General features: G+C 35.1%; 1 protein-coding gene across 1 annotated transcript in view; it reads left to right on the top strand.

Annotated features, from left to right (window-relative positions):
* Positions 1-24,202, top strand: part of LOC115418151 (low-density lipoprotein receptor-like) — a 90,023-nt gene that overhangs the window by 43,230 nt on the left and 22,591 nt on the right. The window contains exons 7-8 of the mRNA XM_030132525.1: positions 6,788-7,003; positions 7,850-7,968. Coding sequence (XP_029988385.1) covers positions 6,788-7,003; positions 7,850-7,968 — 335 coding nt within the window. The remainder of the gene's footprint in view (positions 1-6,787; positions 7,004-7,849; positions 7,969-24,202) is intronic.

The raw sequence follows: 24,202 nt of genomic DNA, 5'->3' as shown, positions 1-24,202 counted from the left end.
TTTTGTTTGTTTCTTTTCTTTAAAATGATTATTTCCTTGAATTGAATTACATCAGAAATCTGCACAAATACTAAACACATTTTTATTGCATCAGAACAGGATCTAATGTTATGTCACAGAATGTTCCTGTGTTCAAACTGAAATTCAGTTTTACAGACATCAGTTTCAGATCCTGTTCAAATGTTCGCATTCTATTAGTTCAGAACTAACATCAGAACAGGATTTGAGTTCAATCCCAACAAAGGAACGAACATTATTTAATAAGAGTGTTAAATAATAATAAATAAAATATAAACAAAAAAGAAAAACAACTAAAATGAACCTCCATAATATCTGCATTTGAATAAATACCTAAAAATATTGATACAGTTCTTTCTGATATCAATACAGTATTGTGAAATGAAATATCGCAATATATTGCAGAACCGATATTTTCTTACAGCCCTAAACAGGAATAAGAGATAGTTGAAACAAAAGCTAAAAACAGTCTGGACTAAAATTAAGAGTTTATTGTTAAATCAATCAAGTTAAAATTGGGAGGTATTAGAAGTGAAAAACCTGCTCTAATCAGAGGCAGCTGAAAACAAAGGAGGCTTTAACCCAGATTTAAAACAACTGAGAGTGTCTGCAGACCCGCAGTTTTCTGGTAGTTTGTTCCAGATGTGCAGCGTAAAAACTAAAAGCCGCTTCTCCCTGTTTGGTTCAGACTCTTGGGAAAGAGAGAAAACCTGTGCCAGAGAATCTGAGCACGTAATCTTATAAGATAAGGAATTCATGAGGAAAGCGGATAAAAAATATATGATATGATTTCACTAACCGGTCGGTACTGGAATGATTCTAGTGACACTTGTTTATGTGATATTCATGCACGTTCCTGATTTTTATACATTTTGAAAACGCTTCTGTCTGTAAAACATAATTTACTGCAAATTATGCGTTCATTCATTCATACATTTATGAAAATTATTTATTTTTATTGATATATTTTTTATAACTATATCCTGTTGCATCACTGTAAAATGTTTAATGGGTGAAAAGAAAGAAAAAACAAAAAGTGAGTTGCAAAAAAAAAAAAAATTATACATATACAGGGTGGGGAAGCAAAATGTACAATATTTTGAGGCAGGGATTGAAAGACAGTGTATGACCAATTAGTTTATTGAAAGTCATGAGAATTTATTTGCCACAAGAAAATGTCCATAATAGAAAATGTTTTTATTCTGTGTGTCCTCCTTCTTTCTCAATAACTGCCTTCACACGCTTCCTGAAACTTGTGCAAGTGTTCCTCAAATATTGGGGTGACAACTTCTCCCATTCTTCTTTAATAGTATCTTCCAGACTTTCTGGTAATAGTTTTGCTCATAGTCATTCTCTTCTTTCCATTATAAACAGTCTTTATGGACACTCCAACTATTTTTGAAATCTCCTTTGGTGTGACGAGTGCATTCAGCAAATCACACACTCTTTGACGTTTGCTTTCCTGATTACTCATATGGGCAAAAGTTTCTGAAAAGGTATGGATAATAGTGTTAGGTATGATTATGACATCAGTATATGTTTGGGTTCAAAACAACTGACGTAGTGTCTGCTGAGAAAAACAACTAAATGTTCATTGTAAATTTTGCTTCCCCACCCTGTGTGTATATATATATATATATATATATATATATATATATATATATATATATATATATAATTTATTTTTTTTTTTTTTTTCACATAGTAAAAAACATGCACATAATACATGTTGGTTAAAAATTGTAATGGATGGTTACCAAAAACCCTCAAGGGGCTTAACAAGTGGCAACCTCCAGATTTCAAAGGTTATTTACAACTGCAATTAAAAATATTTTTAAAGTTTTTTTGTAAGTTGCTCAAAAGTACATTTTCAGCAAATAGAATTCCACAACATACAGAGCATAGAAATGTATCCCATGTGGAAAATTACAAGTACTCAGGAGCAGAGTTTTCACAGCTTTTTTTAAAACTGAATTTAAGGAAGTTCCAAAAGAAGAGTTGGCAGAAATTAACTTTTCTACAACACACAACAGATATAATCTCAACCAAAAAACTCGGCACACAAGTATAAAAGTACATAAAATCAAGCTCTTTGGGAAAAAATTGCAGGTTTGAAAAAGTCTGGAATTTTTATTTGGATAAAGAGCAAACACCCTGACAAGAGTAACAGGACAGGTGCATATTTTGGTTTATGTGCATGACGAAACATTATAGGAAATTAAATAATAAAGTTTATTTATATAGCACTTATCACAAAAAGAATTTTCAAAGTGCTTTACGATAAAATCAGAGGTTAAATTCATAAGAAAAAAAAACCCCAAAAAATCACCAACAGGCTGATTTTTTTTTTCCTGTGCATGCTCTGTGTTGGGATGTTTTTCTCGTGTTGCTACATGATCTTACACATTAAACTCCGTCTGGCCACCTTGGTGTTTTCAGATACGGAGTTTATCTAATCGCAAGTACAACATATGACGTGTTTACTTTTTTGGGGCCCGAGATAAGAACTGAAAGGATATGTCGATCATGTTTAATCTTTGCGACATTATTTCATTATTTCAGTCTTGTACATTAATTGTTGCACAATTGAATGTCCTCTCAGACGCTATTAAATAATAATAAAATAATGGCTTAGTGAAAACTAGAACAGAACATTATTATGGAATATAATGGATTCTGCTACTGTGGGAAAATTCAAGTTTTGTTTTTTTTTTTATCACCTGCCAACTGCCACCCTTGTTTTCTTCAGTTTCTTGGTCATTTTAATGCCTGGTCCAACTAAAGGTCCATTTGTTTGGACAAATATAATGATAACAAAAACAGCTCATAGTAGTTTAATTTCAGAGTTGATATTTATCCATTTTCCATGTTTTCTTGATAAAAACCAAAATCACTTCAGTTCTTCCATCAATATCTATGGCATTGCACTGACAGAAACGGTGCTTTTAGACATTCCATGTTTTCTTTTTTCTGTTTTAGTCACGGTACACACAGGAGTTAGGACTGGATTGCAGAACCATTGTTTTGATGACTTTTGATGGTCTAATAATTTTTTCCGGGTGAGCATATTATGCACACTGCAGTTGTTATAAAATATGATGTTATTTTTCACAGTTTGCATTGGGTAGAATTCAAAAGTTGTTCATTTTCTTTAAAATTCTGACCCAGCCACTAAAATCAACACTTTCGTAAATAATAGAAAATTACTACACTGCACCCACCTCCAAAGTGAGCAAAAACGCACATCCACACATTTTAGCATTTAACATTTAACCTAGCACAAAAAATAATAATACAAATTCACCAATGATGTTGTTCAGCATTGATATATGCCAGGCTGCAAAAAAAAAAAAAAAAATTGCTAATCCAATTTTTATGTTATATATTGGTGAAAAGAAACTACATTTTTTATATTTTTGTGTCCAAAAATATGGCTTGTTTACATTAAAAAATGGGATTTAAAGGGTTCCAGTATACTACAAACAAAAAGTTAAAGATATTTCTGTTTTTTTTGTGATTTTTGCCATTTGTAAATAAAACTGTTTGGTCATTAAAAAAAATGTGTTTCAATGCACACACAAAAAAGTAAAATAAACACTGTGCAAGAATCCCAACTGAAAAAAATAGCCCAAAAAATTAAAAATATCCTTAACTTTTTGTTTGTAGTGTATATGACAGTCAAGTATTTAGTATTTTTATTTTATGTGTTGAAGAAATCACAAAACGTGGTTCAAAGTTTGCTGCGATGAGTGTAACTTTATTTAGTGTTCCGGAGCACGGTGAGAGTACCGATGCAGACAGAGTCTGTTTCAGTAGTCTGACCCCGAATCTACGTTTTCAGATGGTATTTATACAGTTACTTCAAAGCAGTCAATAGAAAACAAAAGACAAACAAAGTAATAAAGAAAAGGGGGTTGTACTTTAGGAAGGAGACAAGAGAATTTACATTCAGGGGAAAGGGGAGGGGGGTCGCACTCCAGGAAGGGGGGGGGGTTCACACCAAGGAAAGGGAGGGTAGGTCTCTCAGACCTGGTGGAGGCATCTTCACATATAATCAAAACATCACTGGTTAATGCTAAAGAGGTTAGCTCGGCAGGGAACATGAAACAAAAGGTTGTCTTCTGTGCTCTCAAACAAAAAGGGTGCCGTCTGCATTCTCAAATCACAAACTTTCTTCCTCATATGGATCAAGTTGATGAAACAAAACGTTAAAACAAACTATGAAAAAATGATTTAACATTACTACAGTGCTGTGCAGATGATGCTCTTTGGGTGGTTAGAAGGACCTCTGTGGGCGGAATACCAGAGCAATAACGGAATGGAAAATAATATCATTGATCTGATTAATCGTCAACTCAAGTTTAGTTATAGTCTTGAAACTTGGAATTCCTCTTGTAAATAAACCGTCTGTGCTCAGGTGAACTGTAGTTACAAACGGCCATCTGATCAGCCACGTGTTTTAGTTTGGACAAGTCTTAATTTACCCAGAATTCAATTAACCGTGATCTAAGCGGATACATGTAGCTGGAAAACTGGCCTCTGTTTACTTTATGGATCACGTCTAAAGTCCTGTTAACTCGCATGTTCCCAGGATCTGTATGGATGAAAAGCTCCAGGATGCAGATGAAAGTGAATACTGTGAAGTCAGTTGTGTTGAAAGGCCAAATAAAACCAGACAAATGAAGAAACTGGACAAAAATGAACAGAATGATCCAGAAAATTAAAAAATATTAGCAGAATGAAATAGAAAATTGAAACAAATGAACAGAATAGTCACAAAAATGAGCAAGATGATCAATAAAATGATTAAAGAATGAACAAAGTATTTAAGTAAATGGACAAAATAATCAAGAAGATGAACAACATAAAAAGAAAATGGACAAAAATAACAAAATAAGTGAGAAAATGGACAATATGAAAAGAGTAACTAAGAAAATGGACAAAGTAATTGATAGAATAATAATAAAAAATGAACCAAATAATAAGGGAAATAGACAAAATTAACACAATGGTAAAGTAAGTGGACAAAAAATAAATAGAATGGATGAGAATGAATGGAGTAAACAATAGAATGAGAAAAATATGAACCAGGATAATGAAGAAAATGACTTAAGATCAATAAAAATATCTGAACTTTCAATAAAATGAACATAATAACCAAGAAAATCCTTCCAGAAAATGAACAAAATAACCATAAAAACATTACAAATAGTCAAGAAAATGAATAAAAATGATCAATGTAATGAATACAATGATCAAAAGAATGAAGAATCTGAAATAACAATGAAGAAAATGAGCAAAAATGAACAGAATTATCAGAATGGGCAAAACTTGAACAGAAAAAACAGAATAATAAAGAAAATGAGCAAAAAAGTATTAAAGCAAGCAGAAATAAATGTAAATTTCGCAAAATATTCCAAAAATTATCAAAATGAACAAAATTTACAGTGAATTAATTATTTTTATATTTAAGTCCTACAAAATAAATAATATAATAATAATAAAAACATCACAAATAGTCAAGAAAATGAATAAAAATGAACAGCATTATGAATACAATGATCCAAAGAATGAAGAATCTGAAATAACAATGAAGAAAATGGGCAAAATTTAACTAAATAATCAAGAAAATGGACAAAAAAAATAAATACAATAACAAAAAATGAACAGAATTATCAGAATGGGCAAAACATGAACAGAATAATAAAGAAAATGACCAAAATAAATCAAAATATAAATGTAAATTGCATAAAATATTCAATAAAATGATCAAAAATGAACAAAAGTTACAGAAAATTAGCTGTTTTTAGATTTAAGTCCTTCTACAAAATAAATAATATAATAATAAAAACATAACGAATAGTCAAGACAATCAATAAAAATGATCAACGTAATGAATACATATATATATATATATATATATATATATATATGTTCATATAAACATAACAAATAGTCAAGAAAATGGTAAAAATGAACAACGTAATGAATGCAATGATCCAAAGAATGAAGAATCTGAAATAACATAATGAAGAAAATGTGCAAAAATTAACTGAATAATCAAGAAAATGGACAAAATAATAAATACAATATTACAAAAAAATAATATATTGCTAAAAACATAACAAATAGTCAAGAAAAGGATATAAATGAACAATGTAATGAATATAATGATACAAAGAATAAAGAATCTAAAATAACAATCAAGAAAATGTGCAAAAATGAACAGAATAATCAAAATGAACAAAATAATAATCCAATAATACAATATATGTATATATATATATATATATATATATATATATATATATATATATATATATATATTCATAAAAACATAACAAATAGTCAAGAAAATGGTAAAAATGAACAATGTAATGAATACATTGATCCAAAGAATGAAGAATCTGAAATAACATAATGAAGAAAATGTGCAAAAATTAACAGAATAATCAAGAAAATGGACAAAATAATAAATACAATAATTCAAAGTAATTTAATAATAAAAACATAACAAATAGTCAATGGCTAAAATAAACAACATAATGAATACAATGATCCAAAGAATGAAGACTCTGAAATAACATAATGAAGAAAATGTGCAAAAATTAACAGAATAACCAAGAAAATGGACAAAATGACAAATACAATAATACAAAAAACATATACATATATATTCCTAAAAACATAACAAACAGTCAATAAAAATCAGTAAAAATGCACAACGCGCTGAATAAAATGATAAACTTTGACGATCTTGTGTTTCCAGGACCTCTCTGGATGAGAAGCTCCAGGATGCGGTGCTGGTTCTGAAAACCCGCGGCTCGGTTTCGGGTCTGGCCGTGGACTGGATCCACCGCCTCCTGTACTGGACCGGTCCGGAAGGCGGCGCCGTGGAGGTGGGCGCGCTGGACGGCTCGGCTCAGCGCGTCCTGGTGGAGGGGTTGGACCGACCGTCGGCGGTGGCTGTGGATCCTCTTCAGGGGTACGAGGACCAGGATGTGTCCGAGTGTTGACTCAAAGCGCGTCCACTCGTTAAAAGCCTGGGCTGCACAGCGAACGTTTGTTTGAACAGTACACACACAGGACGGCCGATAGTGATTAAAACACTCAGTACCCTCCTGTTTATCCAGGGAAGGGCAGCGCACGCACTAACCTTCTATACATTAATACAGGACAGCTGCACTATGAATTTACACACGGAGGAACCGGACACCGTCGACGCTCATGGTGTTGTCATGGTGACGCACAGATAGTCGTTAAAAATACAAGTAATGACTCATCTTTACTGCAGTGAAAGTTGTAAAGTCCAGCCTCAGAGGATGAGTCAGAAGTCAGCCTTTGAAAGACATTTGTACCTGTTTTTGCAAAGTGAACTCAACCTATTAAATAAGAAGAAATGATCCCTAATCAAGGAAATAGACAAAAAATGAAAAAACATCACAAAAGCAAATAAAATAATCAATAAAATGATTAAATATGAACAAAATAACTAAGAAAATAGACAAAAAATGAAAAGAATAATAAAGAAAATAGACAAAAATGAAGGGAATGATAAAGAAAATGGACAAAAATGAACAGAATTAAAAAGAAAATGGACAAAAATGAACAGAATAAAAAAGAAAATGGACAAAAATGAACAGAATAATGGATGTAATGGATCATGTAGCATGTTCATCCCATGGGCCGGACTGGACCCAGTGGAGGGCCGGTTTTGGCCCAGGGGCCACATGTTGGACTCCCCTGGTCTAATTCAGACCTGGATCAGAACGGGTCCGGGGCAGATGCTGGGTTCCTCCTGAACTGCTCGTGTTTTGGTTTTTTTTCCCAGGATGCTTTTCTGGGCTGAATGTGGCGTCTCTCCGCGGATCGAGCGGTCCGGTTTGGACGGCCAGGACCGGAGGACCCTGGTCAAATCTGCCATCCGTAAACCAGTCGCCCTGTCCTTGGGTACGTCCAGAACCAGAACCAGAACCCATCCATGTTCAGCTTCCATTAGATCCTTTCTTTCTCTCGGCGTTGGTCTGAGGTTTAACGGCGTCTGTTTGTTCATAGACGTGCCTCGTCAGCTGCTCTACTGGGTCGACCAGGACCTGAGGCGGATCTCCAGAGTGGACCTGGAGGGTCATCACCGTAAAGCAGTGGTCGAGTCTAATGGGTATCTGGACCGGCCTTTTGGACTGGCCGTGTTTGAGGTAAAACACAAGTGCATCATGGGAGAGAATCAAGAAAATGAACAAAATGACTCTAGGTTTGAGAAAAACAAACCTGGAATAATGGAAGTAAACGGTAGAACTTTGTGTTCTGTGGTGCAGCGTTTCCACACACGTGTTGTGGGTTTACTTTAATTTTCATGATTTTTCATCGTTCATTTTCAATGCACAGAAGTGCAAATTAAACGAATCAACAAAATAATTTGTTTATTTAGCAGGGACAGTACACATTAAGGAACATTTCTGTAAATATGCCAGTATTAGCAAAACATCTGTTTTTCAGCTGTTGTCCCTGGGTAAGAAGTAAAATACCAGCATTCATAAAATTAGAAACATTTTAAAAATTAAGGCTCCACCCACACATTCCATAGCATGAGTTCACATATACAGTATACACAGTTAACCTTTAAGTATTAGTAAAACACTTGGGGCCTCATGTGTCAAGACTCATACGTAAACCTGGCGTATGCTTAAATCCAGAAAAGTCCGCACGCACAAAAAAATCCAGATGAATAAAACTGAGCGTACGCCTGAATCCAAGCACACTTCCTTTATTCATCCTAATCAGCTGGAATTGAGCGCATACGTTGGAGTATCTGACTCCTCCCTCTCCACGCCCACATTTAAATATGCAAATCAGCATAAACGGGGTCTGCAGGTGGGATTCCCTCTGGGGTTCACCTGATCAGATGATGACGTCAAAGTGGACGCGAAGCGGAGGACGAAACAGGCGGAAGAAGAAAAGAGACGAACTGAGACTGAGCGGAGAGTCAGTGCTACTGTGGGTGACACTGGTCTGACGGGGCGGACGTGGATCATCCCCAGGTAAATATAGATTTAGTATTAGTGTAACTCACGCATTAGTTCATTCTACAGGTCATACACAGTCTGATCACAGCCAAACTAGATAAAGGTTCATGTGTGATCATGTCAGGAAATCAAAGAGGAAATCATAGACTTCAACTCATGTTTAATCAAATTATTATTTTCCAACAACGAGGCAGAAGTCGGTCAGACTCAGTCTCATCCTCCTGTCACAGAGGCTCCTGTTGACCCCAGCGTTAGCCGATCCTCCGGTCCAACAGCTGATGATGCCCATCTGACCGACATGGGTCTGTACTGACCCGGGTCACCAGAGGACAGAGAGAGGACAATCAGCGGAGTCAGTGAGCGACTGGACCGACTCATAAATGTTCTGACAGACATGAAGACTACAGCAAATGCATTCATCAGCCAGTGAATTCTGTGTCCATGTCTCTTTGTGGTTGTTGCTGAATGTCCTCTTGGGCAGGACTGGCTTTGATGAGTCCAGGGTCTGGTTCTGGTTCTGGTTCTGGTGGTGGATGTGCTGCTCTGACAGTAGGATGACGTGTCGGTGTGTTCATCGTTCTTCTGTGTGTCTCTGATGTGCACATCAGTCGGAGGAATGACCTTTTTCCCATTATTCCCAGTTTCCCAGTGTCTCCTTTAAGTGTCTCCAAAGGTTCCAAAGCACTAGAAACATGTGTACTCCAGCTGTGGAGTTGGCGTGGAGGACTTCACATTTCCACGGTCATTTCGCTCTTTTTACATCTGAACGTGAGCGTGGAAAAGGGCGTACACCAGGTTTTTGTGCGTACACACACTTTACCCATGAGGCCCCTGGACAGACACTGGTGCGTGGGCAGGAGGTCATGCAGCGCAAAACAGAGAAAACTTGATTCCAGTGAAAATGAACATGAACAGTTTACCTGGTTGCAAACAGCTGTTGTTAGTGAGGTGCAGTATTGCAGTCATCAGGAAAATGAAGAAAACTTTTTTCAAATTTTATATGTATCTTTCTTTGGACAAAGTCGACAAAGTTTGTTCAGTTTTGAGAAATTTTGAATTTTTGACGAATTTTATAAACACAAAAAATTGTCCTTTACATATAATGGTCCATATGTTGATGGCTTATAACATGTAAATGGTTACAGATATCAGTATAGTTACTATTGATCACTGATAGGAAGTCATATATGGACTTTGAAAGAGTTGAGTTTTCCTTCAGTGAAAGTACCGCCCACTTCTGTTAGGAGACTGATCTGCATCCAGCAAGGTTATTATTGTTAACGAAAACTAACGAAATGACGAAAACTAGAATTGAAAAAACATTTTCATGAACTGAAATAAATAAAAACTCTAATTAAATGAAAAAAACAATAACTGAAACTGTATTGTGTCCTTACAAAACTAAATCGGATAAAAATTATGGATAAAATTCTCTTAGTTTTCATCTTTGTCAATGTTGGATTGATATGAAATAGATTTATTTCACTTGAGCAATTTTAGCTGCTGTCACCATACGACACTTTTTGCTCCGTCACTTGTGTTCACTTGTGGTTTCCAGTCGTCTTCTGGTCCCCACTCTACCTGGAAACATGGAGACTAAAGTTGGGAGAAAGCAGCAGAGTCCTGTCTGGGATTTATTTGAATACGACCACAGAGAAGAAGAGAAAAGAGACCACTGAACTAAAACTAATACTAAAACTAAGCATCTAGAAGAAAATGAAAACTAATGAAAACTATCAAACCTGCTCTAAAAACTAATTAAAACTGAGTTAGAGAAAAAAAGTCCAAAGTAACTAAAACTAAACTATAATGAAAAATCCAAACCTGTTAGAACCTTGGAACCACTGCACTATCAGGTTTTAATCTGTGGTCTTTTTTTTTTATCACTGTGTATTATGTCCCACTGTTTTATGCATATTTATGGTACTTGTCGAACCTGTTTCTGTCTTATAATCTAATCATGCTTTTAGATGTAAAGCACTTTGGGCTTCTTGATGTTGTCGTAAAGTGCTACAGAAATAACCTTTGATTTGAAAAAAGTCCAAACTAACTAAAACTAAACTATAATGAAAAATCCAAAACTATAGAACCTTGGTGTCCAGACCACAGGACTGGAACATAGACAGAACCTGCCAACCTCACAAATTCAACTTGTTATTGATTTTTGATAGAACATGCCGGTGAGATACAGGGATGTTGGTCCTATTTTTTTTTTTTTTTGGTTGCTGCTTCATCCTGGTGGTGCTGATGAGTCTCCTCCTGCTCTGTTCTTCTGTTTTCTTCAGGGGTTTGTTTACTGGACTGAAGAAGTTACACAAACCGTCTGCAGAGCAAACAAACACAACGGCGCTCAGTTCACGGTTCTGCTGAAGAACGTCAGCTCTCCGGGCGACGCCGTCATCGTTCAGACCGCACTTCAACCACACGGTACAAATGATGAAACGCTCGCCCCAGTGTCTAAACGCTCCAGGTCCCTGGACAGAGCATTTAGTGTCAAAGTAATAACTCTGGGGTTCTTTCTGGACTGTCACTTCCCTCTGTGTCCTTATGCAATCACTTCCAGTTTTGTGCAATAACCCTGTAAAATTGTGAATTACGTGCAATAAGTTGTGCAATAATCCACAGTTCTTACAATAACGACGCAATATTTATTCAATATTTATTCAAATACAAATGCTCTATTTTTGATCGACTCTCATAGATATACACACTGTTAATACAGTTATTATTGTAAATATTGTGTCTGTTCATATTTTATGTCTATTTGTTTTCATTCTTAGTTCTATTCTTATTTTAGTTTTGTTAAATTTTATATTCTATTTTCTTATTTTCCTTTTTAGTTTTTGTAATTTTATATTTGCTCTATTCTTATTTTCTGATGTATTGTTTTGTTTTATTCATATTGTTGCACTGACGGAGGCAGTACTCCTAATTTCATTTAACACACAATGACAAAGGCTGTTCTATTCTATTCTATTCTATTCTATTCTGTTCTATTCTGTTCTATTCCGTTCTATTGTGTTCTATTGTGTTCTATTGTGTTCTATTCTATTCTCTGTTCTATTCTATTCTATTCCGTTCTATTGTGTTCTATTCTATTCTATTCTATTCTATTCTATTCTATTCTATTGTGTTCTATTGTGTTCTATTGTGTTCTATTCTATTCTCTGTTCTATTCTATTCTATTCTGTTCTATTGTGTTCTATTCTATTCTATTCTATTCTATTCTATTCTGTTCTGTTCTGTTCTAGATACACCCTTACATCTCCTGACCTTTGACCCTGACTAAATCTTTTCTTCCGTAGGTCAGTCCACCTGCGGCCACATGAATCGTGTGTGTCACCACGAGTGTGTCGTCGACCTGACGTCCCAGACGGTGAATTTCAGCTGCGTTCATCCAGACCGGACAGAGGAAACCCCCGCTGTTTCTCGAAAGCTTCCTGCGTCGTCTTTATCTGATCCTGCGTTTGCTGGAATCCTCGCTCTCATCAGTAAGAGTCGCGTTGTTTCCGGCCTCATTCATTCATCTGTTCCAGAATGAGGCGTGCAGTGATTTTCACTGACTTTGAGTCCAATTTAAAAAATACAAAATATATTAAAAAAAATTACATGAAAATATTTACATTTACAAACTGTCCTTTAATTAAAACTGTGAATAACCTGAACAAATATGAACAAAAGAGATCATGAAATTTTTACAATATTTTGCTTTTTACCAAATGTTTTGTGCATTTATAGATCCACTGTAATTTATAAGTTGTAATGCACTTGTGTAAATAAGCAGAGGTATAATACTGATAAAATTGCATTTATTGTTCATGAGAAATGTCAGGTTGTTCATGTTGTGTTCAAGTACAGTTTGTAGATGTAATCATTTTCATAATGTAATTTTCCGTTTTTTATGTTATTGTTTTACTGGTTCGACCCACTTAAGATCATAATGGGCTGAATGTGGCCCCTAAACTAAGATGAGTCTGACCCCCTGATCTATAGAGTTTTAATAATTAATGCTTAAAGGAGGCAAAGGATAATGTCTAACCTTTACATTCCTGTCTGTTTTACTCATATTTTCAGTATTGGCACCTAAAGTATTATTATTCTTATAAACCAGGGGTCATCAACTACATTTGTTGAGATTTGTTTTTGTTTTTTTGGGGTTTTTTTTTTTTGAGACGCAGCAGTGAGTCTGTTTACATGCGCTTCGATGTCCACTTGCTGCCTGAAACATCCACCCACAGACATGTCCCACGTAACCCTTTCATGCATGAATTATGAGAACATTAGTCAATATTTTTTCTTGAGTGTTTTTATTCCTTGTTAGGCATGAAAAAAACAATGCAAGTGAAATTTTTTATGACCCTATTTTTTTATGGCGTTACAAAAATGTCCACTCAGCTGGACACTATGCATTTGATTTTTGAAGCAAAGAAACATGTATTTAAAACACATTATCAGAAAGTGATAAACTGTGTGAGAACCATGAAATAAAAACACTTTTAAAGCCACTAATGCTGTTTATCACATTTTATCATACTCTAATACTAGTTGTTACTCAATTCATGGAGATAATATACAAAAAAAATGATTAAGAAAAATGTTAATTACAGTCTAATAACAATTAGCTATTGATTTACACTAAAACATATTACTGCAGATCAGGTTTATCAAGAACAGCAAAGTTTTTTTTTTTTTTCCATTTTATTTATTTAGACAAGGACAACTTTTTTTTGCATATTATCTCCATGAATTGAGTAACAACTAGTATTTGAGTATGATAAAATGTGATAAAACGGCAAAATCCACATTAACCTTAAACAGGAGTGCTGTAGTGTTCCAGGTTCTAACACTAGTGCTCATTTCCACCTGTAGTCCCTGAACAGGCTGATGTTCTCATGAAAAAAACAGACATTAATAAAAACTAAAACCGTAAAAAAAACAGTAAAAATCCATTTCTATAACTCCATCTATATAAAATATTCATTCACATCCAGCCATTCACTCTTATTGGTCCCACTGCAGTCCGTCACACACATTAATGGTATGAATTACAGTGGTTGGGATGGTGCGTAAGCGTCCACTGTGTTGGCTGATATGGAACTAAAACAACAAAACCCATGAATATACAAGAGAACAGCTGGAGAAGAACTGTGCACTGGAGTGACCAGTATGCATGAAAGGGTTCAATGACATAAACAACATTAATAACACTGTACCATCAGGATGTGAGGACAGATGGGTGTATGTTTTCTAAACTCCAGGGTGAACTGAAGTTTCTCTGCTGCTTCTCAGTCTGAGGTGGATGCATCCAAACGTCTCCCGTGGGTGAATGTGCTGTTATTCCAGTCACTCCCTGCTGACTCATGCATATGCAGTCAGCGTCTGCACCTCCTAAACCTGAACACCCACAGACATGACTGTTCTCCCTCTTCCCACAGTGTTCCTCAGTGGGCTTCTGGTGGGCGTGGCTCTGTGGTGGTGGAGAGAGGAGTTTCAGACCCTCCAGGACCCTCATGGTGCAGAGTTTGTCCCTTAAGAGTCCCGGGACCTGCTGATCCAGGACCAGCCCACGTGTCCTGCCAAGGTTGGACACTCAAACACACAAAAATACACAAAAATCTCCATTAGACGATGAGAGACGAGTGAGTGCATGGACACGAAGGTTTCAGTCGAATGTTGTTTTTGAACTGTCGTGGTCATTCTGTCAAATGATTAAAGTTTTTAATAAGATTAATCACAGGGTTGCTGTGGATTAATTTCAATAAATCACAATTAAATAACATTACTTTTTTTATTAGCTTACCGGCCGACAGGCCGTATACTATTGTTGTCATGCGGTGTCCGGCGGCGGTGTCTGTCGTCTGTTACAAAAGTTTCAATTGTCGTCTGCTCCAAAACTCCAGTTCTGATTGACTTCAGACTTGGTATACAGCTTCTGTATGATGATGTCAACACAAGGTATTGAAATTATTTTGATCTGGATCTGATTCTGGATTTGGTGCGACTTTGAAAAATGTTCCCATTATAACAGATAGGAAGTGGATTGATCCAATAAATCAGTATCAATGTGATCAAGTGTGAATTTGAATTTTTTACAGATCTGATTGGAATATGAGCAAAACATGGGCTATTTCTGTAATAGAATAAATACACAGAACTGGGGGAGAATAAATGGCATCTGGATACATTTCCCAAAGCTTTTAATATGGCTGGTAAGATACAGGACCATTGGTCCTATTTTTAATCTTTATTAATCACGTTTCATTCTGCAAGAGCAAACAGACGCAATAAAGAAAGGAATATATCTGCACTTAATGTGTTTGTCACAAGCTGGGCGATGTGTTAGCTGAAGTGCTAGCAGAACACCAGACTAACGTATGCTTTGTGTTAGTGGTATTTTAAGATGAAAGTGCTTTGATGAAAAGAAAAGTCCTTCCTGCAGAGTGTGTAGAATACTTAATGTGGTCGACTGTTCTGTCTTGTTTTTTTTTTGTCCTTATATTTCCATTCAGAGGACAGTGTGCTGTTTAGTGTCTTCCATCTTTATGGGTTGGTTCTGCTGCCTGTCACTACAGATCAGCTGACCATTTGTTCATACGTGACGTTAACTCTACTTGGACAAACTGACACAAATGTGTTTAGAGTCATTCTGTGCTGCCGATGAGTTAATTGTGTTAAAATTTTTAATCAGATTAAACATGATGTTGAATTAATCTGTGTTAATGCATTAATTTTGACAGCCCTTGTATATACTGTATATACAGGGTGTCCCAAAAAATGTATACACACTTTAAATAATTATAAAGTAGGTGTTTATTAAAATTCATTTAATTTTCAAATTATATCATTTATCCATTTATCAAGAGTACATTTATAATCTTCGTTCTCAGGATCTTTCTTTTGTCTGTTCCTAAAGTTAGAACTGAACAGGGAAAAGGCCTTCAGGTTCGCAGCTCCATTCACCTGGAACGAACTACAAAAGACCTGAAACTTAAAGATCTGGTTTCATTGGACACTTAAGAGGATGTTGTGTGACTTAGAGAGAGACACATCTGGCTGCAGATGTTTTGCCAGACGCACTTTATCTTCATCTCGTGGGCACTTTTTGCAAAATTGACTTTGGAAGGTTTGACTTCACTGTGTTTTTACGTACTGAAAACTTGTTTTTGTTTTATGTATGAAAGTTTGTGTCCGTAACTATTTAATGAACTGCTGCCCGTCTTGGCCAGGACACTCTTGGAAAAGAGATTTTTAATCTCAGGGAGCTTTTCCTGGTTAAATAAAGGCCAAAACCAAAAAGTGATAGAATTTACAAACATCATTTTATTGTTTATCTGTTCCACCTGCTCTCAGACTGACGTCCGTTCTGGTCCAGACACTGGAAGTCTAGTGGTGGGAGGTCTGGTGAACACAGAGGGTATTCAACCAAACCCTCCGTCCTATCCACCTGTTTGTCCAGTTTCTCCAGACCTCACACACTAGACTGTTTTTCATGGGATCCCTAAAAGACACAGTCTACGCTATGAGACCTGCAACAGTCACTGAACTGAGATCAGCCAGTGAACGTGAATGCACACAAACACCAGTGGAACTGTTGGTATGTGTGTGATTCCACTGGTTGGCGTCGTCAGCAGAGTCTGGACCGAACAGACATCAGTTTGAGAACAGGAGGAACAGACAAAACAATAAAGGATGTTTGTAAATTCTATTACATTTTGAAAATTAAATGAATTATAATAAACACCTACTTTACAATTATTGAATTGTGTATATATTTTTTGGGGACACCCTGTATATAGGGATATAGCGATATGAAAATTTCATAACACGGTTATCATTATTATCATGGTATTGTTGAAACTGTGCTCAAAATGTTCAAAAAGTACTAATACACACTGAAATAATTTAACCAAGTTGTATTTTGAGAAAAAAAAAAGAACTAATAAAATAATTGGTACAATGTACTTTCTGTTGCAGAAATATTAACCCTTAGTGGTCTGAGCCTATTTTGTCTGTTTTTCAGTCCTTTTGATTTTGCCTTTATATACTATATAAACAAATGTTTACTATAGCCATGTTTGGGATCTGTTTTTCAGCACAACTTCATCTATATCAACTGCCTATTATTATTTTTTTTCACTTTAATCTACTATAAAACATAAAAGGCCAAAAAAACACAAAAAAATGTAAAATCTGATTTGAAAAATGTCTATAATTTATTGCATAAATAATACACAGAGGCTTAACGAACCTTTCAAAAAACTTCACAAAGTGAATATTGGTTCCAAATATTAGGTGTAGAAAATTAAAATTGTAATAAATTAAAACTATACTCAAATATTTGACATAAAATCATATCTTTACATAGGAGTTTTCTCTAGAAAAATGCAGTAATCAACCACGGTTATCCTGATAATTAGAATTTAAACAGTAATACTAACCGTTGGCAATTTTACAGCAGTTTATCATTATACTGGTAATCGTTACATCCTTACCTGTATACACACACACACACACACACACACACAAAATTAGAATGGCAGTTAGTACAGTATATGTGCTATAAGATACAGCCTTGTGCCGCCGTAAAAAAAAACCCATTAAAACAAAACAGCTTTCACTGAATGTAGGTCGAGGGAAATCCAGGTGAATGAACTCCAGGCCGGTATCACAGTGGGATTAAAGGGGAGCTGAGGTGACTCCGGCTCAGATCAGGATCCTCAGGATAACCACCGTGGTTTGCTTCTTCCTGATGGAGTAAAAAATAACACAGTCTGTCCTAAAATAGAGAAAAAGTAGAAGAAGTAAACAAAACAAGTAGCTGATCTGAGGTTTCTGGTTGGAAATGTTTGTTTTTCTTGACAATCACTCCGTTACCATAGTAACCAAAGTCGACGCATCTTCAGATTTTTAGGTGAATACCTGATGTCGCCTCATGTTTTGTGTGAGTTGGTGTTGGTGTGAGTTCCAGATCAGCCTCCTGAGCAGCTGTGTCCAGGTCAGGGCTTTATGGAGCGTCTCTAAAGCCGTGTCCTCTCACCCGCCAGGAAACGCTGCTTAAGCTGGACTTGGACGGCGAATGAAGGCGTGGCTTAGATGGTCAGCTGACCGGGCCTCACCTGCCTCCATCCAGACTCTGACCATCGGACCGACAGCTGGATACGAGCCAAGCGCAAACCCAGGCCCCGCCCCATCCGGCGCCCCTCCCAGGTCAAATATCAGAGTTTAGATTTGGCGGAAAACTGCTGTTTGTCTTCAGTTTTTAGGAACACTCGGTGCTTTGGGCCCCGGTCACCCCTGATCGATCACATTAAACTGAGCAGCGGAGGAGACACATTTCTGGTCCAAATGAGCAGATGAATCTCCGTGTGTTCTGCCTTATTTTTACTGTTTGAGGCATTCTGAACAGGGCTGGGTATCACACAGAAATACTGATATGGTACCGATATTGGATTTGATACCAGTTCAATAACAGAGACAGATCAATTATCAGCACCAATAGGACATTTTTACAAACTCGTGTGTCAATAGATGTTAATATTCAAGTCCTCAAGTAGATTTATGTTGCCTTTGAATTCATTTATCATTATCCAGGGGAGTGTCCGAGGAAATAACCACAAAATGAACAAAAAGCGAAGCAGAAAACCAACAGAATAAATAAAAATAACTAACGAAATCAAGAAAATCAACAGAAATGATAAGCAAAATGAATAGAAATTGACAAAATAATTAACAACATGAAGGAAACAAGTGTTAAAATAAGTAGAAAAAAAGCAAGATACTCAACAAAATAAATAAATTCACAAGATTAAAAGAAATTGACAAATGAACAAATATTTCCAAATTAATCACATGAAGGACATAAGTGACAAAATAAGCACAAAAGGACAAGCTAATGAACAAGATAAAGTAATTAACAACATGAACAAAATAATCAGCAAATGAACAAAATTGCCAAATGAATCAACGACATGACAGATATAATGGACAAAATGAGCAAAAAAAAAAACCCCCAAGATTAAGAATAAACTAACAAAATCAACAGAAATGAACAAATCAAAAGAAAAATGATCAGGCAAGATCACAGAAATTAGATAAATATTCCATATTAAGACATAATCAACAAAATTAGCAAAAAAGAACAAGATAATCAAAAGAATTACAAAATCAGACAAACTTTAAAAAAAATAAAGAGGAACTAGTAAAATGAACAGAAATGAGCAAAAAAAATCAACATTTAATGAAATAATTAACAAAATGAATGAAATGGAAAAAATATTTGGCAAATTAACAAAAACAATTGAAAAAATTAACAAATAGTTGTAAATGGTTCATATTTGTGCATAATGTGTTTTCATCATATGCGACATCAGCTCATTAATCAGCCTTTTTTTATTTTTTTTTGCTCCAAACGCTCATTAATGTATCCACCGTTAAAAATCCACCTGGTTGATGCTTAATATTCTGGTTTATATTTCATCACACATATAATGACGGTTTTGGTTAATAAGTGACTGAGCTGTATAGAAGTCTGTTTGTGTGAAAATGGTTGCAAACTATAAATGCCTATTAACCTTTATTAAGGGTTTTGTTAATGATGTAAACTGACGGAAAACAGTCGTAAAGTGTCGTAGATGAACCGGTCCAGTGTTTGAACTGTTCGTCTGCTTCTGTTAAAACATCACGGCTGTTGTTTGGACGTTAAAAACAGTTCACTCTTCATCATTCAGCCCAGGTTTCAGTTCTCCAGTATCATTTATCACTAAACGCACTTTTACAGATAAAACCTGAGCCTTTTCACCTCGTCTTTAAACCGTCCAGTATCCAGACCACCTCATGGTAACGTCAAAATGCAGTTCATACAGTTTGTCTTTAACATTTTTTTGTATTTCATCAACTTGAGCCATAAACAAAAATACCATATACTCAGTAACTGTCATATTTTTAACCCTTTAAATGCCATGTTTGTAATGTAAAAAAAAAACTAATATATTTTGTGGCGCAAAAAAACACACTTTTTTTGTCGATATACTACAAAAAAATTGGATTACTTATTTATTTATTTTTTTCAGCCTTGCATATGTCAGTGATTTACAGCAATATTAGTTAATATGCTTTATTAGTTTTTGTGCTAAGTCAAATGTTAAATGCTGAAATGTCAATGTATTTTATTTTTTTTTTACTCACTTGGATGAAGGGTGTTGGTAAGGAATTTCCATAATTGTGCAGCGCTGTAGTAATATCAAATGTTTTTTTATTCAGTTTCTAACTTTTTTTTTTTAATATTTATTTGTATTTCATTCACTTGAGCTGTAAACAAAAATACTCAATAATTGTCTCATATTTTTAACCCTGTAAATGCCATGTTCGTAATGTAAACAAACCATATTTTTTGCTGCAAAAAAACACACAAAAATTTTAATATATAAAATTTAAATTGATGATTTTTTTTTTTGCAGCCTGGCATATGTCACTGATTAGCAGCATCGTTGGTTAATTTGCATTAGTATCCTTTGTGCTAGGTCAAATGTTAAACGCTAAAATGTCAGTGTATTTTTTTTTTTCTCACTTGGATGAAGGGTATTACTGTAGTAATTTTCCAGAATCTGTGCAGCTCTGTAGATATCAAAAGTTTTTTTTATACAATTCTTTCTTCTTCTTTTTAAATTTTTTTTTTTTTGTATTTCATTCACTTGAGCTGTAAAAAAAATACCAAATACTCAATAATTGTCATATTCTTTAATCCTTTAAATGCCACGTTTGTAATGTAAACAAACCATATTTTTTGATACAAAAAACCTTATTATATATATATATATATCTATATATATATATATATACAAATTAAAATTTGATGACTTTTTTTTTTTTCTTTTTTGCAGCCTGGTATGTCAGTGATTAACAGCAACATTAGTTTATATGCACTGTTCTCCTTTGTGTGAGGTCAAAGGTTAATCTGTCAATGGCATTTTTAGTCACTTTGGAGAAGGGTGCTAGTGTCGTAATTTTCCATTGTGCTGATTTTCGCGGCTGGGTCAGAATTTATGGAAAAATGAACAACTTTTGACTTCAAATATAGACTGTGAAAAATAATATGACCTTTTATAACATAAAGTGCATAACATGCCCACAGGGATACCGTTAAGTGTCGGTGCTGATTAGATTTACTGATTCTGTATTGGAATCTGGTATCAAACGCTAATTTTTGATGCAGTTAAAACCATTAATGTATTTACGTTGGATACCCAGCCCTGGATTTGCTTCGTACTTTCCTTTATCATGCGGGCCAAGACGAACGGGGAAAATGTGATTTACGGTGATTTTAATTGAATTGCCGGCCTGCTTGCACTTACTGTACACCCATAGCGTTTGTGGAAGGTTCATGTCAGCTCCATGAAACCACAGTTACTGTATTTCCTCAAACAGTTTACAGACGTTTATTTCTGTGAGCTGCAGGAGAACGAGGAAGTACCGGGCCTTTATTACAGGGAAGCCTTATTTCTAAATATCGTTTTCCTCGTAGCATAATTACATAGTACTATTATGTTATTGTACTTATGTTGCATTATGTGCTTGTTGAATTTTGGTTTTGGTGTTGTGGTGTTGAGTGTATGTACATCCTGTTTGTTCAGCCAGTTGTGGGAAGTTGTGGTGTGTTTTATGTAGTTAAAAACCCAGGAAGAGCAGCTGCTGTGGTGGGCAGCAGCTACTGGATCAAAACACAGTAATGTTCCGTCAGAGAGTGAACTTTAATTAGTTGCCATTCCAACATTTATTTCAACTAAAGTAGCTCCTTGTTTTGGATGATCCTTATGGTCCGACTAAAGCAAATTATTAAAAGTAATTAAAAGTCTTTAAAAGTAAAAATGTGGGTCATTTAGCAACAATAATCTGTCAAATTCTCTAAAATGTCCGTCAGAGAGATTCCAATATGTGTTTTGATCCTACTGGGGATCTAAAATAAATAATAAATAAATAAATAAATAGCTTAATCCTATTTTTGGCCAAATGGTGGTATCTGCATAAATGAAGCAGCAGTACAGTTACAGATATCCAAATTTAGCCAAAAATGACTTGTGCAATGATGCTATGAGGCTAACGATTGTTTAATAAGTAGAAATGGTCATATTTAGCACCAAAACCGTCTTGGTCTGTTCCCTTTTGCGATGTTGCGTGCTTTTAAGACAAACTTCCTGAACTCTGTCGAATGTAGAGCTCTTCAGCATTTCAACAGATAGGACTCGATTCTTTTTTATTGTGCAGACACAAGAATTTATCCTTATTATTTGTCACCCATGGCTAGTTTTGAAATAGTTTTGGGGTATTTGAGGAAATACAGTAGACTGTGTGGAAACAAAAAAACAGATTGTGCCTCTGTGATGAATCTGGAGTCGGATATGGTAAAATCGGTAGCGCTAAAGGTGCCTTATTTAAACCTTTAGGAGGTTAAATCTAGTATTTCAGTATATTTCCTTTGAATAAACCCTTCATCCTGTATCTAGTTTTGAGTCAGGACGTAATATGCGCACAATGATATGCAACATGTAAAGAACACACTGCAAATATGAATGATTAAAAGAATAATAACTCAGAAGCTTCATATTAAGTTGAGCTCTGATACAAAAGCTTGGAGTGTCTTTCTGTAGTGCAAAAGTTTATTTTTGGTCTATTTAGATCTATTTATTTTTAGATAATAGAACAAAGCATCAAGATTTACCTGCATTTTCTACAACATGCTCCCAGAAATCACTCGTAGGGGGAAAAAAAAAAAAAAAACAACTATATGTCCTCAAAAAAAATTTCATATATCTGTTTTCAGTCCGATCTACACATTCTGCTTCTTCTCATTCAGTTTCCATTTCATCAATATTTACGTTAATGATGTCAGGATTTCATTTAATACAGAGGAATTGCAGTAAAGTCAAAATAAGTCTGTGTTATAATGTTTATACAAAAAGTCAAACCAACGCTTTCTTTGCCTAAATCTGATCAAATGTGTTGCAGATGTAACTGCTGAAGACCAACATTGTAAAGTACAAGGTAACTTCTCTTCTTCACTTGTGAAATGCGATCTGACTACTGATAAGAAACCACGATGACGGATACTAAAATGAAAATGTAGTTTGTGTAAGTAGTGATAATAAATAATAAAATGCGGTTTTCTTGTGTGTGTGTGTGTGTGGGGGGGGTCTGAGCTCCAGGGGACCGTTTTGACGAAGCAGGATCAAGGTCTGATTTCAAATTCAGCTCAGGATTTTCAGAATCAGGAAGGTGGTTGACTTCTTACTGGGTGAAATCGCCATGGTAACGGTGAGAAGGCAGGTCAAAACGTCAATGATAAGATTCTTTAGACCACGATTTATGGTTAAAAAAAAAAAAAAAAATCTCAAGCTCAAACAAAAGAGTTACAAACCATCTAAAGTCTTTGGTATTTCTTTGTCATACAGACTGAAATATTTGAAAATATTCGACAGAGAGTCTCGTTACACTGTAATTTTTAAAAAATATTTGCTGTCAACTTGCTTTCCCACTTAACGGCACCAGGGTCGAGCTACAATAATTTCCCTCAAATTGTTTTACACAGATTTAATTCTAATAAGAGAAGATTTTTTTCATGCTTTAACCCTTTCATGCACAAATTATGAGAACCTTAATCAAAATTTTTTCCTGAGTGTTGTTATTCCTCTTTAGGCATGAAAAAAACAATGCGATTGAAAATTTTCTTCCGAAAAATAAGTTAAAAAAAAAAAATAAAATAAAAAATTCTATGAGTGTATTTTTCATGAAGTTGCAAAATGTCCACCCAGCTTGACACCACACGTTTAATTTTTGACGCACAGAAACATGTATTTACTGATTAATTGTGTGAAAACTATGGGGAGGGGTTGTGATTCTGGGGGTTTATGCTCAGGAGAGATCTACATAATGTTACGAATTCATGCCAGAAAAGATATGTAGTGTCTTAAAACTTTAATAAAGATATGTGTGAAAAAAAAAAGAAAAGAACAACAAAAGCCATGAATATACAAGAGAACAGCTGTAGAATACCTGTCCACTGGAGTGACCACTATGCATGAAAGGGTTAATAATGATATTGATCAGAATATAACTAAAGAACTAAAGTAAAGGCCCCTTAAGTCCACAGTAACATGGGGTTATTATTA

The sequence above is a fragment of the Sphaeramia orbicularis genome, chromosome 4 (assembly GCF_902148855.1).
Source record: "Sphaeramia orbicularis chromosome 4, fSphaOr1.1, whole genome shotgun sequence".
Taxonomy (NCBI): domain Eukaryota; kingdom Metazoa; phylum Chordata; class Actinopteri; order Kurtiformes; family Apogonidae; genus Sphaeramia; species Sphaeramia orbicularis.
The sequence above is the reverse complement of the archived record's forward strand: the minus strand, read 5'-3'. Positions and strand labels throughout refer to the sequence as shown.